The sequence below is a fragment of the Nematolebias whitei genome, chromosome 13 (genome assembly GCF_014905685.2).
Source record: "Nematolebias whitei isolate Nwh7 chromosome 13, NemWhi1, whole genome shotgun sequence".
Lineage (NCBI taxonomy): Eukaryota > Metazoa > Chordata > Actinopteri > Cyprinodontiformes > Rivulidae > Nematolebias > Nematolebias whitei.
The window spans coordinates 7394198-7411238 of record NC_056510.1 but is presented as its reverse complement, the minus strand read 5'-3'; the positions used below and the strand labels follow the sequence as shown (position 1 = coordinate 7411238).

The window sequence follows — 17041 nt, the reverse complement described above, 5'->3', positions numbered from 1 at the left end:
CTGGTACATACCTGGTACATAGCTGGTACATACCTGGTACATAGCTGGTACATACCTGGTACATAGCTGGTACGTACCTGGTACATAGCAGGTAAATATCTGTTACAAAACTGGTGCATACCTGGTATGGTGCATAACTGGCACATATCTAGTATATAATTAGTAAATGCCTAGTACATAACGTATATATCGGGCACATAACTGGTACATATCAGGTACATAACTGCAAAATACCTGGTACTTAACTGTTACGTATTGGGTACATATAACTGCTTTGTATCAGGTACATTAATGCCAAATACCTGGCACATACTGGGTGCATACCTGGTGCATATCTGGTACATGATAGGTACAAACCTGGTATGTACCTGGTACATACCTGGTACATAACCGTTACCTATTAGGCACATATCTGGTACATATCTGGTACATGATAGGTGCAAACCTGGTATGTACCTGGTACATAACTGGTACATACCTGGTACATAACTGTTACTTATCAGGTACATGCCTGTTTTTAACTGGTACTTACCTACAATGTACAGAATACGTACCAAATAGGTCCAGAGTACTTACCTGGCACTTCCCACGTATATATTGAGTACCTATTATGTACTTACCTGGTATGTCCTGGGCTGTATCATGTATTGCTACCTTCCACATGTTCTTAGGCCAAGTATCAACAGTGCATTCAAAACTAGAAGCACTCAGAGAGCGCACAACTCTGCCAAGACCCAAAGGCCACTGATACAGTAAGCTTTTGTGCACAGACAAGAATCCTTTAACAGAATTCCTGGACCCTAATTGTGATCCAGATCACCACCAAATTTTAACAATTTGTTCTTTGTGACAACTTCAACATTGAAAATTTCCTGAAAATCCATTCATAACTTTTTGAGCAATCTTGTGCACAGACAATACCAAAAACATAACCTCGGTGGCAACAAGTTTATAAATAACGATAACTTTTTTGTTGTCGTTTCTACATGTGAGATGTTGAGTTGAAATGATACAATTAGAGGTTTAAATAATCTGCAGCTGTTATGAAAACAGGGTCATTCTAAAGATGATAATGAGGATTTTAACATCCTGCTAATGTAATTAAAAAATACACATATATTAGTTTGCAGTTGTACCAATACTGCAGAGAAGTCGCAGCCTTGGAAGGAAGAACTTTGAGTCCTAAAATGTGTAAAACTTAGTACTGGATACTGAATTTTATGTCATACCTGCAAAAATAAACTTCTCATAAATTACAGTTTATATGTACAAATCTTAAATGATAAAATATAATGTAATGCATTTCTCTGTTCTCCTTGTGTCGGTAGTACTTGAACCTTTATATTTGAAGGTCAGGTCATACTTCTGCCAAATCGTACCTTTCTATCTTTGATCATTTCATACCCAGGCCGTCTACCTCAGGTCACCTTGTACCCACCTTGGCAGCCATGCTAATGTCTATGATTTAATCTACTGGAGTACCTTTTTTAAATTAAGATTAGCGGATTTTATGTTAGTATTTATGTGGTTAGACGTAAACGTCAGTTGTTTAATACTCAAGTAGACCAGGATGTGCTTTGTCTGCAATTTATACAAGCAACATCTGCTTCAATAGTCCTGCATGCTCAAGAGTTTGGGTCTGAGGCGTCTTTCACACACCACGACGGCGCGATTTTAGGAGAGGTTTCTCCTTCTTGATGATTATTCATCCGTCAGCAAAAATCAACAAAATCTATTTGTTCTAACTGATACGCATCACCCTAGCTGTATCAGTTCAGCATCTTACACACGGCTGCGCATTACACTCGTGAAGAGGGCAGTGTGTTGTCACAGGCTGTAAGTGCTTTTAGCAAGGGTTTGTTTATTGTAGCTGTTGCAAAAATAAGCACAACATTACCAACAGTTTTCAACAACCATTTTGTTGACTGTAGAATGAAGAACAGCTTGGATCTTCCAGTGGTTGTGGAGATACGTGCATTTTATGAGTGCATGGGTGCAAAATGAGCGTTATTTGGTACATAATGTTTCGAAGCAATCACAGCTGTGTAGAAAATGGTAACTGAAATGACAGCCGTTGGGTACAAAGAGAGGGTACGATTTGGCAAAGATATGACTGGATCAGCATCAAAATTTACCACTATAAATATTTAGTACTTAGTCATGAAAAGTTAGCAAGAATTGGTGTAAAATACCCTGATAGGGCTTTAAACTTGTAAAAACATGTTAAGTTAAACATTTATTTAAATATCTTTTTTATCTTTTTTTCCAGTGGTGGCAGTATCACCACGAGACATCATTTTCCTCATTGACAGTACGATGGGACCAGCAATCCTGAACCAGTTGCGTGACTACATCAAGCAGTTTGTCACCTCCAGGCCAATCGGTCCAAACGCAGTCCAAGTGGGTGTTGCCCAGTTTAGCACAGCCCAGAGAGTGGTGGTGGATCTGAACTCCCATGATACCAAGGAAACCTTAATCCCTGCATTGGACAACATCAGACCGAGACCAGGGCAGACCGTCAACATCGGAGCAGCCTTGAGCTTTGTGCGGGAAAACATGTTGAGGCCTGAGAAGGGAAGCCGCATCAGGGCAGGTGTACCACAGCTTGTGATGTTGTGGACCAGTAAAAGGTCCAGCGACAGTGTCCAGGAACATGTTGAGGCCCTGCAGAGAACAGGTGTGCTGACTCTGGCTGCAGGCTTCAAAACTGCACATCTGCAGGAGCTGAATCAGATCGCCATCTCCGAGCAAGCTGTGTTCGCAGCAAAGGAGTTCCGACAAGTGATGCGAAAATCGAGGGAAATCACTGATGCGCTCTCGACTCTGGCTGGTGGGACGATTCTTGTCGAGGAGCCAACTGAGCCAGGTAATCCTTCATCTTGTTGATAAATACTTAATTTAAACACTTATTTGGGCTGATGAATACACACATGAAGTCAAACCTCAAAAACAAAAAACGTAAGACACAATAAATGCAGATAAAAATTTGTTGCCTTGCATGGCAAAGTTTCAAAGAGCTTGAATAGTGGATCAGTCTCAGCTACTACCACAACATATTTAGTTCAATATTGACAAAACTGACTGAACAACAACCTTTTAGCTGTTGCCACCATTTTGAAATACCACAAGGTAATCAAATGTAGATGTACTTGTATTAATTACTTCCTGAGAGTTTCATTAAAATCCATAGAATAGTTAATATTTCGCTGCAAACAGATGAACAAAGACGCAGAAACAGGCTATTACATGGTTACCTATGTTTCATGACAGAAGAGAATAAATTATTAGGGATGCACGATATTGGACTTTTGGCCGATATGTGCCGACATATGCCGATATGTTAAAAAAAATTGGCCGATAACCGACACCGATATTTTTTATACACTTTCCTTTGTCAGAACATAGCCCTCTTATTTAGGCTTATTTGCTATAAAAATTGTGTAACAGCAGTAACAGCCATAGGTATAGCACTTTGACTTATATTAAATGAAAAGTGTTAAATATTATTTATTAGCATTAGTCACCTGCGATTGTCTCACTTGTGGAGGCTTGTTCCAGGTTCCTATAGCTGCAGTGTGGGATCCTCTGCACTCCTGTGCATGAAGGACAGACTTTTTAAGATCAAAGTTTTTGTCTATCCATTGTGCCGTAAGACTAATCATGCTAACGGGGCTAACACGACTTCCAAATGTCTGTGGTAAAACTCACCCAAGTGCTATCGGCTGTTAGCTTCTCAATGACGTCAGAAATGACGGTTTGTAACTCGGGTAAGGCTACGTCGGCAAAATATCTCTGACTAAGGAGGATGTAGCGAGGCTCAACGTAGTCCATAAATCTTCAGAATCCATTATCTTCAACGGGACAAAAAACTTCCACACTGTCGACATTTTGACTTCTTCCTCTCCGCTGTGATCAGATCAGGTAGGCATGCGTGACGGCCTCATGTGGTGTTGGCGCTACAGACATCCTTATCACTGGGTTGTCATACAAAAACGGCGTCTTTTATATTGGTGAATTATTTTGATGGAATGGCCGATATTTAACTTTAACATCGACCGATATCGATACCATGCCGATAATATCGTGCGTCCCTATAAATTATATATATATTTTTATGAATCATTAAAAAAAAAGCCAGTCATCAGAAAATGACAACTCTTAGATATGTACTCATCCCATCATAAAACGAAAAGCAGGAATTGGAATGACCCTCGATCTGTTCGTTTGCGAATGCTGTGAGCATGATAACTTAAAAAATAAGTGAGGTACAGACTTCCAATTAGTTGTGTGGCTACACCTAGGTGTAGAAGTAGCCACACAACTACATCTACATCTTGGACAGTGGAAATCCAAGATGGCCACTGTCATTTACAGTGGCCATCTTGGATTTCAAAAGGACAATCAAATTTCCAAAAGGATCCTTTCCAACACTTAGATGTATTAGATTGGGATGGTCAGTATACACACACACACATACATATATAGCATTAGGAACTAATAATACTAAAACAGCATGAAGAACTCCCAGCACAACAGTTTTAATGAAAGTCATTAGATTTTTTTGCCTAAACTGTAAGAAGATAAATTACACAGTCATTTTGTCTTGTTTTTATCTTTAGTGGTGGAGATCACCACAGTGCAGACTCAAAAAGTGGTCCGAGACATCGTGTTCCTTGTGGATGGCTCAAACTACGTAGGAAGCACTAACCTCCCCTACGTGAGAGACTTCATGATCAACATTGTCAACCGGCTGGAAGTGAGGCCTGACCGGGTCCAAATCGGTCTGATTCAGTTCGCAGAGCGGCCAAGAGTGGAGTTTTACCTGAACACCTACAACAACAAGGAAGACATTGTTGAAAAAATCTCTCAGCTCAGGCTGACTGGAGGCTCGTTGGTGAACATAGGAGCTGCCATGACTTACGCACAGCAAAATATGTTCCAGTCTTCAGGTGGTTCGCGTGGGAAGAACTTTGCCAAGCAAATTTTGGTTTTGATAACTGGAGGCCCATCCCAAGATGACGCTAAAGCCGTGGCTGACAAACTGGCTATAAGTGACATTTTGACTTTCACTGTCAGTTCTGGACAAGCAGAACCAGAAGAATTGGCAACGATCGCCTTTGTTCCACAACTGGCTTATCATCGAGATAGCTTCTCAGAATTTCTGGCTTTGGATGAAGAAATTCTGCCAAGTCTGATAACGATTGTTGGTGACACAGATGTGACAACATATGAGGGAACAGGTTAGTTTTGTATTTTCTGCTTTTCTACTATTCATTTAACTAAATATAACATTTTTTTAATAAATGTAAACAAAAGAAGTACATGATATTGCTGGTGATGGGCTTATTGGCAGATGATATCAGGAAGGAACCTCCATGAAATGTGACGTTTGCAGAATTTATTTGCAGTAAAAGAAAGGAACAGGTGGAAGAGAGCCTGGAGAGGTTGAGACAGAGAAAAGGAATGAAAGTCGGTAAAAGTAAAACAAAATCCATGTGTGCGAATGAGACGGAGACAGGTGTTAAGAGTAAAACTGCAAAAACTAAAGGCGCCTGAAGGTGCATGCGTTTGTACACATGGAGTCAACCATCCAAAGAACTGTGCATAATAGGTGGAGTTGGCTGTAAGGGGTGGTTTGTGACAGAAAAGAAGGTTACAACAATGAAAAGGAAGGTTTACAAGATACAAATTCAATTCAAATGCTGGGAAAAAGCTGCTGGATTGTTTTGACCAAATATTGGGTCAAAAGCTTTGACTTAGGTTGTATCAGAGTCGAGCTGTGTCATTCTTTAAAGTTCAAAATTTTAGGCCAGAAGTTGACCAAATCAAACTTGACTAGACCTCGTTAAAGTTAATGTGGTCAAAACACCTTGTAAGAAGATGTTTACCCTGGTTGTCTTTGTTATTAACTTTAGTTTGCACCAAACAGGGAGTTTTGATTCCTAAAATAACCTTAGTTAGTGCTATATCTGATGCTATAGGCAGGTAGCACTAACCCTTGTGTGATCTTTTTAACCCAGTTTTTCACAGCTCTAATTCAACAGATTAGTCATTTTACCTTGATTTTTGGGTAGCACACTTCAACCAGTAGGGTGGTCAAAATGATAAGCCAACTCTGCTGAATTAAAACCTCCCAGAGTGGGCTCGGTTCACATTTAACCTGATACAGGGTTACAAACTGTGTTGTTTTAAACCCAGCAGTTTTTAGTGAGTCATGAGATCTTCTACGTTGAGATGAAGATATTCAGATCTTCATTGGGAGCAGTCAAAATGGGCAGGTTTAGATATAAATCCAAAAGAAGATTAAACTAAAACAGATTAATTTTCTTCTCTTGTTTTTCCTCAGTTCTTACTGGAGCTGAACGGGACGTTGCTTTCCTGATTGACGGCACAGACAGCGTTCGGGAAGACTTTCCCTACATCCGGGATTTTATCATCAAAATAATCGAACCACTCGATGTTGGGATTGACAAGGTGCGTGTTTCGGTGGTTCAGCACAGCGAGAGGCCGACCCCAGTTTTCTATCTCAACACTTATCAAACCAAAGACGAAGTAATCAGAGCTGTCCAGGTTATGACGCTGGCTGGAGGACGCAGCTTGAACACAGGAGCTGCTCTGAGATACATGAAGGACGTAGCCATGTCTGAAGGCTCCGGTAGTAGGTCGACTCAAAATGTCCCACAGTTTCTGATCGTTTTGGCTGCAGACAGGTCTGCAGATAATGTCAAAGAACCGGCTGGTGAGCTGAAGACGGAGGGGGTTGTTCCGTTTGGTGTTGGTGTCAAGAATGCAGACAAGAGGCAGATGGAGGAAATCGCACACAACCCCTCTTTTGCATTCAAAGTGAAAGAATTCAGTGAACTCGGCACCATCCCACAAAGGCTCAACAACTACGTGAGCCTACCAAAGGAGGAGCTGACAGTCCTTCTACAAGAAGGTAGGACAGAAAACTTTTCTCCCTCTTTTGACTAAACTTACTGCAAATGTTTTTCTCCAGTGTTTCAATGCACAAACAAAATAACTGAACCCTATTTGTGTCGTAGTGCAAAATGTTGCTTCAAAAAGAGACATTGTGTTCCTGCTGGATGGCTCTGATAAAACCAGAAATGGATTTCCAGCCATAAAACACTTTGTTAAAAGCACAGTGGAGAGCCTTTTTGTGGATGAGAGCCTTGACAGAGTGTCTGTGGTTCAGTTTGCTGATAACCCCAAGGTTAACTTTTATCTAAATTCTCACAAGGCAAAGAGCGACTACATAAACGCCATTGATAATTTAGCACACAAAGGTGGTAGGAGACTAAATATTGGTGCAGCTCTGCAGTTTGTGAGGCACAGAGTCTTCACTTCCTCCACCGGCAGCAGAAGACTAGAAGGAGTGCCGCAGATTTTAATTCTTCTCAGTAGCAGACCATCTACCGACAACGTGGAAGGGCCGGCTTTCGCTCTTAAAGAACATGAAATTGTGTCTTTTGGTGTGGGAGTGGGGGATGCAAGCCGCACAGAGCTGGAAGTGATTGCATTTAAACCTGAGTTCACTTACGAGATTGCTGACTTTTCCCAGTTACCCTCGGTTCAGTCGCAGCTTCTCGCTGAGCTGAACATAGGCACAGGCAAAAAGGAAACCACGAATGGAATCTCTGATTTAGTAGGTAAGAACCCAGATTCACACATGTTGCTACGTTCCACTTTTCTTTATGCTTGAGAACAGATACCCTGCATTTTACTGTAATGGAACAGTTTACTCACTTACAAATGCAAAAAGATAGTCTCTATTTTTATGGTAAAGTTATTTTAATTGAGAGACAAACAGAAACTCAGCTAAAGGTTCAAAACTGATTTGAGTGGTATCGTGTTAAATAAGTGATCCTAAAGCACAACCAGAATTATTTGGTATAATTTTTTCTTTGGTAAGATCTATGTTTCTTGTAGCTTTACCAGGGTTGAAAGCATCTCTGGAGTGATTTTGGCCCACTCTTCTTTACAGGAACTAGATAAATCCTTTGGATTTCTTGATTGCTGTTTAGCAACTTAAATGCTCAAGTCTTCCACAAATCCTCTACAGGTCTGAGATCTTGGTTGTTCGAAGACCTTAATGTACTTCTTTTTTAGCCACTTCTTGCCTTGGTGGCATGTTTTGTGTCAATGCTGGAAGACCCACTCATGGCTCGACTGCAGTGATTCTCTTCCCAGATTTTACAGCATATGTCCCAGTTCATTCGGGCGGCTGTGGCTGAGTGGTTAGAGCAGTCGTCCTCCAATGCAAGAGTTGGGGGTTCGAATCCACCAGCAGTCACATGCCGAAGTGTCCCTGGGCAAGACACTGAACCCCTCGTTGCCTCCAATGTGTGTCCCATCAGTGTATGAATGTGATAAAGCTCTGATTAGTCTCATTAGAATGAGAATCTAGTAGAAAGCTGTATGAATGGGTAAATGAGGCACAGATTGTTGTAAAGCGCTTTGAGTAACTCGATAAGATAGAAAGGCGTTATATAAGTACAGTCCATTTACCATTCATTATTCATTCTATGCAGTGACGTTGTCTTGTATATCCTTAGCAGAAAAACAGCCTCAGTCCATACACGCCCAAACCAGATATGTCTTCAACTTGTCTGTCTTTGGTGAACTTTCGTCCCTAAAGCCTGTGTTTGCAGAATTCATCTGGACAGAAAAACAAAGTGAGAGTCTTGTGGTTTAGAAGCGTCTCAGATTCACAGCTGAGATAAATACTGGCTATCAGCTCATGTCCATCTACACATCTTCTTTCAGAATTTGAATTGCTATCATCTTCTACAAAGATCAGTCATCCAGTTTCATGTTCCTTGTGGTCTTCTTGCAAATGCAACATCTTGGTTGTGTTTTTCTTGCTTTTATCCTTTTCCAACTTAGGTGCTGGAAAGTTTTTTGGCTCTTCCTTCAGACAGTGATCCATTATTTACTAGAAGTTTGTTTTTAAGCACTTGCAAGTTTCTCAATATCCTTTTTCCACCCCCACCCCCCCCAAAAAAACAACAAAAAAACCAAAAACAAATAATTTTCTTTACGCAGTTGACGTGTTTATGTTGCATTATTTGGAGTACCAAATTGTATGGTTTTACAAACTGTACTTTAAGCTTTTAATTTTTGATCTTATGTCTAACCCTGTACCTTGTATTCTTTTCTAGTTGAATTAGAGTCTCCTCAGAGAGACATTGTGTTTCTGTTGGATGGATCAGATGAAACTCTGGGTGGCTTCCCACTGATGAAAGGCTTTGTCCAACAAGTGGTAGAAACTCTGAATGTTGGTGAAAACAATGACCGTGTTTCAGTAGTTCAGTACAGTCAAGACCAACAGACACATTTCGGTCTGAACACCTACATGGATAAACATGACGTGCTTAGCGCGGTCCTGCAGCTGAACCATAAAGGGGGTGAATCCCGTAACACTGGCGCGGCCCTGGACTACGTGAGGAGGAGGGCTTTTGCTGCTTCCTCAGGAAGTCGGCGTGAAGAAGGTGTTCCTCAGGTACTGATTCTCTTGACTGGGGGGAGATCTCAGGACGATGTTTCACAAGCGGCTGTTGCTCTAAAAGACGAAAAGATTGTTCCGTTCTGTGTCGGTACAAGAAACGCTGACATCATAGAGCTCCAAACGGTTGCACACAACCCTTCTTACGCCTTCTCCTTACTCAGATTTGATGATTTTGGAAGCATTTATCAACAGCTTGTGACGTTTGTGAAAAGGGTGCCAAGGCAGCAGCTGAGCGAAAAAACAATGGGTGTTTTAGGTAAGGCAGTTTACATATCTTAGATACAGCCCCAGGTCAATTTGTACCTCCACAAAACTACTTTTACAGCATTTTTCATTGCTTACCCAGAATTGTTGGCTTTAAAAAAGCACCATCTGATGCAGCCAGGTCTCCTTGTAGCGAACCGTTACCAAAGTTGAAGTTTCTCCTTTTGCTGCAGGAAGAAGAGAAATGTTTGTTAAGCTTTGATCTAAGATAAACTAAATGTAGTTTAAACTAGCAAAATGTGCATTTCCTGCAGAAATTCGGTGTGAACGCTTATTGCTGAACATTTTTTTTTTCTGAAAGCTGCTGAAGCTAAAAAAGCTAATAACTGAACTGTTAATACCGTTTTAATTTGTAAAATTAAAGATAATTATTTCTGAAAACTGTTAAAGAAGCTGAAACTAAGCTGAAAGCTAAATGTAGCTAATTATTAGCTTTACGGTAAATGCAGCAAAAGGCTAGCTATAAAGTGGAAGTAGCAAATTGGTAGTAGATTTTTTAAAAACGTTAGCTAAATGTCAGAAGTATAAAGGTGAAGAATGCAAGCTAAAAGGCACAAGTAGCAAAATGTTATCAAACCTCAGAAGCACTAGTTTTGTGCAACTGCTACTGGTATCGGGATACAGGATAACCAGGTTACCTCATGGTACCAAGCGATGATGGACTGCTCGTGCACAAATAAATATCAGTACAAAACTGATATTTATTTGTGCACGAGCAAATACATTGTACATTGGTACAAAATGTCAACCATTACGCACAAAATGGTAATTAATTTATAAAAATAAATGGCAACTGCTGGGCATAAAGTGAAGGTACAGTTTGATGGAGGAACAAACTGACCAGAACCTCTTATATCTTATCTCTAACTCAGCTTCACCACTTTTGTAATTTTTATGTCTAAGGTTCCACTGGACAAAGACAATTTATGCAACGAGATTTTGTGTTTTTACTGGATTCTTCCGACAACATGCAAAAGAAGTTCACTGTCATGCTGGACTTTGTTGAGAGAATGGTGCAGAAACTCAATGTGGATGAGAACAAAGACCGAGTTTCTGTGGTACAGTACAGCAAAGCGCCTTCAGCTGACTTCTTTCTGAACACACACCAAACACAGCAGAGTGTTGCTGAAAATGTGAAAAGCCTGAGACACAGAGGAGGCAGCCCTCTCAACACTGGTGCGGCGCTGAACTACGTCAAGGACCACATTTTCACGGTTTCCTCGGGAAGCAGGCGCCAACATAGCGTCCCTCAGATACTGGTACTTGTAACTGGAGGACGGTCTAACGACGATGTCAGAAATGCAGTGGAAAACTTGAGCGTGATGGGTGTGAAGGTTTTTGTTGTGGGGATGAAGGACGCAGACATCCTGGAGATGCAGTCAATTTCACAGGAAGCCAGTCGTGCCTTCCTTGTAGATGATTCCAGTAACTTGTCAGACATCGAACAACAGATCTTCTCAGCCTCTGAGAGAAATGTGAAGCCTGTGACCGCACCGGCATCACATGGTAAGGTTGTACTGGATAGAACAAACACTACTTGAAAAACTCGATGCTTGTTTGGTTGTTGTAAACCTAAAACACACATTTTTGTTTAATATAATTGCTCATTATCATCACTCATTTCGGGACAGATATGCTTCCAAAGTTTAGGAACTAGCATCACAAAAAGCCAGGCTATAAAGTTTGATCAACAATAACCACATGTAAAAGTTTGGTTAAAGTTTTAGCATATTAATTATTGAGCTCACATTTAAGACAAATGTATCTAAAATAACAAAATCTGTCACTATTGTAACTATGGGGAGTGGTGGTGCAGCGGTTAGAGAAGGCGAGCCTGTGATTGGAAGGACGCCGTTTCATCCTAGTGAACTGACAACATCAAAATGTGGGTGGTAAAGATGAAACACCTGCCTCCACCCTCATTTGCCCCACTCTGTGCCCTTGAGCAAGGCACTTAACCCCCATCATCTGCTCCCCCGGGCACCCTAGACGGCAGCTCCCTGCTCCACACAGAGGGCTGTGGTAGCTCAGTGGTCTGTGGTTGTGTCAGGAAGGGCATCAGGCAAAAAACAATTGCCAAATCTCTGTGTTAGTTCGCTGTGGTGACCCCTGAAGAAGGGAGCAGCTGAAAGAAAAAGAAACAAAAATTAAAAATTAAACTCTAAATGTTGTAACTCACAGGTATGCAGAAATTGGGTTACAGAAGTCAGTAGGGGCTTACATGCACATTTTCTGTAGATTTAGCTATAACATCTAATTCTTAAACTTATATTTAACATTTTTGCTATCGTTCATCTCTAGTTTTTGAGCACTGTTGCCTTGCAAAGTGAAAGTTGCAGGTTCAACTCCCAGCTGGAGCCATCAGGATAACTGGCTACTCCAATAGTCCCTAGGTGTGAATCCAAATGTGTCTTTCTCATTCCTCCTCTGTGTGTCCCTGTGTTGGACTGGTGACCTGTCCAAAGTGCCCCCCATGTCACACCCAATGACTGGTGGAGATAGCCACTAGCTTCCTCTGACCCCGAATATGAAAGAGTGGGTAAAAAAAAAATGAATGGATGGATAAATATTGAACATTTATTTTAGCTACATTTCCATCTTAAATGTGAGGAAAGTGAGCTAAATTTTGGACGTGTCGGCTAAAGCTTTAAACCAGATGTCTATATATGGTGCCCCGTACAACCAAGGTGTTTAATTTCCTGTTCACAGATCCCAACGGAAGAGACGTTGTGTTTTTACTTGATGGCTCTGATGATTCTCAGCGGCGATTCCCTGATATTGTAGACTTTGTCCAGAGAATAGTCAGGGGCCTAAACATTGATGTAAACGGGGACCGTGTGGCCGTGGCTCAGTACAGCGACACGGCAGAAATGAACTTTAACTTGAATCGTTACGTGTCTGAAAGCGACATTCTCAATGCGGTTAGGGGTCTGACTCACAAAGGAGGTTATCCTAAAAACATTGGAGTTGCTCTCCAGTTTGTGAGAGAACGGGCCTTCACTCCTGAGTCTGGAAGTAGGCTCCAACAGGGAGTCCCACAGATACTTATACTACTGAGTGGTGGACGATCTGGGGATGACATCAGGACCCCAGTAAGGAAGCTGAAGGAAACGGGGGTTATTTCAGTTGTCATTGGAACAACAGATGCTGACACTCTAGAGCTACAGACGATATCTCATGAACCCAAACATGCACTCTCAGTTTCTGACTACGAAGAACTTCCTACTGTTACTCAGGATGTAATGGCTTTGTTGAGAGACGCTTCCCTTCATGTTGTGCACACTGGTCCCACAGTGGGTTCTGGTAAGCTGCTTTAAATGTTTTAATCTTTTCACTGACAACTAATCTTTCTTTGTTGAAATCAGGTCTCTCTTGTAAATGAGTCCTCGAGGCTCATTGGGATTTACCTGTATAAATAAAGGTTGATTGATAATCGGAAGAAACTATACTTCCTATATATTGAGCATGGACTTTGTTGTTATATTTCCTATAATTCCTACACTTTGTGTTTATTGCAGATTCAAAGAGAAGTGACATAGTTTTTCTAATAGATGGATCTTATGACTCAAGGGATGGCTTTGAGGAGATACGAGCCTTTATTGAACAAATTGTTGAAACTTTAAACGTGAGCAGTGCTGGAGACCAAGTAGCGGTTGTTCAGTTCAGCCGTGACCCAACTGTTAATTTCTACTTGAATTCCTATTCATCCAAAAACGATGTGCTCAGCTCCATCAGAACCATAAGGCATAAGTTGGGGCGCCCTCTAAACATTGGAAAAGCAATGGCATTTGTCCGAGACAATGTCTTTGCTGCCTCGGTTGGAGGCAGACGGGCAGACATGGTCCCTCAGTACCTGTTCATGTTTAGTGGTGGGCGGTCCGGAGATGATGTCAGAGCGTCAGCACAGTCACTCAGAGACAATCAGATCAAGGTGTTTTGCTTTGGAACAAAGAACGCAGATACTTTGGAAATGCAAACCATCTCTCACACTCCGAGGCATTATTTTTCTGTCCAGAGTTATGACGCCCTGCAAAGCATTTACTCCTCGGTGGAGGCTAGACTAGGGGACACGCAAGAAACAACAGAAGTCACAACTACTGGTAAGAAGAAATAAAAAAAAAACAGCTCCTAAAGGACTATTTGGGCCAAACTGAAGTGTGGCATCTGTGGAAAAGCTACGAACAATGTTTTATTTTAGCTGTTAGCTCTTTGAATGACTTCAATTTGGAGAAATAGAGTTAAACAACTTTTCTCGATCTTTACACAGTAGAATATCAGCTGTAGTACTTCCAGCAGGAATATAACATTTCTGCCAAAATAATGATGTATTTGGAGTTTGACATAATGTTCAAATAATACAGTTTGCATAATTGATATGACATTTTGCAGATTAGAGTTGTAAGACTTTCAATGTAGCTTTGAAATGGGTCCTCTTGGACAACCTGCTGGTTTGTCAAAAAAGTCAAAGCAGATGTATGTCCACCGTGGATTTTACCACATTACAGCCCCAGTTTTCTAAGTTTCATAGAACTTCATGTAAATGTTATTTAATACTTTAAATCGCCACTAGTTTTGCAACAAATTATTAATTTATTAGAAATATTTTCAAATGACTGACAATAGTAACTCCAGATTGCACTGAAAATAGTGACAAACTGTTTCAGTTATCTGATGCTTCTCCCAGTAATTTCCCAGTTAGCCTCAGCTCCTCAGTCCTGCCCCGCCCAGTCACACCTGTTCCTGGTTTCATTAGTCACAGCTGCAGTCACTCTTCCCGTCAGACTCAGTCCATTTTATCTGTTTCTCACAACTCACCACTTAAGCACATGCTCTGTCTGGTCCTCCCTGTGTTCTCCTTGTTATTCCTGGTATTTCTTGTGATTATTCCTTGAGTTTGTAAGTAGATTTGTGCTACCATGTCAGGAGTTTTGGTTATATATATATTTTTTTAAATGCATTTCATGAGCTCCTTGTGTCAGTCGGCATTCTGAGTTTAGCCTTAAACAACCGTGACAGTCATTGCACTCGGACATATCTCCAAATTGAGGTTGTTCAAAAATTTACTTTTGTGGGAGGTTTTATGTCAAATATTGACTGCTGCAAAGATTTTATTTAGGATATTTTTTAATCACCTGCTTTGGAAATTCTTGCAGTCTGTATTCGATCTTTCTGAGAATATATGGACACAACAGTGCACAGCTAAATAAATATTGTCTTAAGGGAAAAAAAAAATCTTATTTTACCACATGCTCGTGACATCAAATTAAGCATAAGATTGACTGTTATTCAAACTCAAACCACTTTGGTTTTATTTGCAGTTTTCCCGGTCTTTACACTATCTACAACAATCGTAACTGTTCTTAATTTTTTCACCGAGCCTCACTTCAAACTAGCTAAAATATCATTTTAAGGTTGTTGTTTGTAGATTTGAAAGCGGCATAATCAAATTGAGTTTCTTACAAGAAATGTGTTGATTTTGTGAAAATGTGTTTGTATCCATTTCAGACACCTTTACAGCTGTAGAAGCAGAACTCAAGGACATGGTTGACATTGTGTTCCTCCTTGATGGATCTGATCACATGCGAGCAAATGAAGGACTGATTTTGAACTTTGTCAAAGAGTTTGTTGAACAAATAGAAATTGGGCCAAACAAAGCACAAGTTGCTTTAATCGAGTACAGCACAGAACCCACTGCTGATTTTGTACTAAACACATACTCACAAAAGGAAGATATCTTGAGACAATTGAGAAATAAAAAACTTAAAGGGGGCACTGCAGCAAACACTGGCAGAGCCATCAATTATGTGAAAAACACTGTTTTCACTGCTTCATCTGGAAGCCGGGCCCAGCAGGGGGTCCCTCAGGTGCTGATTCTTGCAAGTGGGACAAGGTCAGAAGATGATACTGTAAGCCCAGTAGAGAGGCTTAAAAATGCTGGAATTGCTCTGTTTGGAGTTGGAGTGAAAACTGAAGACATGTTTGAGATGGAACAATTAGCTCCAGGAGCATGGCATTATATCAATGAGCTTTCGGATTTTCCTCTTGTAAGAGAGCAGATGTACTCAAAAATTTCATCCCTCAAAGACATTATTAGCCCTGATATTGGTGAGTATAAAGCTCTAAAGGCTTAATATGTACTTTGACACACAATATGTATTTTAATTGTTATCTTGTCGACTAAAAAACAGTTTATATGATTATACACATTCCTGTAGGTTCACATTCCACCGTAAAGAGAGAAATAGTGTTTCTTATCGATGGATCTGATGATGTAAGAAGTAAATTCAGTGCTATCCTTCAATTTGTTGCAAATCTGGTCCAGACATTTGACTTGGATGAAGGAAAAGATAAGGTTGCCATTGTACAATTTAGCAACAATCCTGAACTCAGTTTCGGTCTAGATGCCTACAAGTCAAAAGAAGATGCTATTCAGCACATTGCTAGGTTGAAACCAATAGGTGGAAAGCCTCAAAATATTGGAGCAGCTCTGCAGTTTGTGAAAGAGAATGTCTTTGCTTCCAAAGCTGATAAAATGCCGTTGCAGATAATGATACTATTGGCTGGTGGAAGATCTAGAGATTCTCCACGAGGACCAGCAAGTGCATTAAAAAATGCTGGAATTATAATATTTACTGTTGGATCAAGTCTGTCAAATGCAGCAGAGATGAAGACAATTTCTACGTATGTAAACTCTTATTATTCAGTTCCTGACTTAAAAAACATTATTGACGTGCAGCAAGGTTTGATAAGACATCTTAAAAAAATCGAAAGTCGTGAAACAGAAGGTGAGAATGATTTACCTCAGTGGTCATCTTTTATTTTCTGACTCCTATATAAAAGAAGTTTGATACTAAGACCTAATTATGTGTCCAATCCTATGCTCTCTAGTGGAAGGAAAGCCAGTAGGAAAGGATTATGTATTCTTGATGGATGGATCCGATGGTACCAGAACAGAATTCCCAGCTATGCGAGACTTTGTGGAAAAAGTAATCGAAACACTCAGTGTGGATGACAAGAAAGACCGCGTCTCAGTGGTTCAGTACAGCAAAGATCCAGCTGTCCAGTTCTATTTGAACACACACACAACAAAAAGCCAGATCCTTGACTCTGTCAGAGGGTTGAGGCACAAAGGCGGAAGGCCCCTCAATACTGGAGCAGCTCTCCAGTACTTGAAGGATAACATCTTCATTACATCTGCTGGAAGCAGGCACTTGCAAAGAGCTCCACAGCTCCTAACATTGCTAAGTGGTGGAAGATCTTCTGACAATA

General features: G+C 40.7%; 1 protein-coding gene across 1 annotated transcript in view; it reads left to right on the top strand.

The window, feature by feature from the left end:
* LOC119419790 (collagen alpha-3(VI) chain) overlaps positions 1-17041 on the top strand; it is a 99318-nt gene that overhangs the window by 13817 nt on the left and 68460 nt on the right. Inside the window, exons 4-6 of the mRNA XM_037687173.1 lie at positions 2270-2866; positions 4620-5240; positions 6347-6937. Of these exons, the coding sequence (XP_037543101.1) occupies positions 2270-2866; positions 4620-5240; positions 6347-6937 (1809 nt within the window). The remainder of the gene's footprint in view (positions 1-2269; positions 2867-4619; positions 5241-6346; positions 6938-17041) is intronic.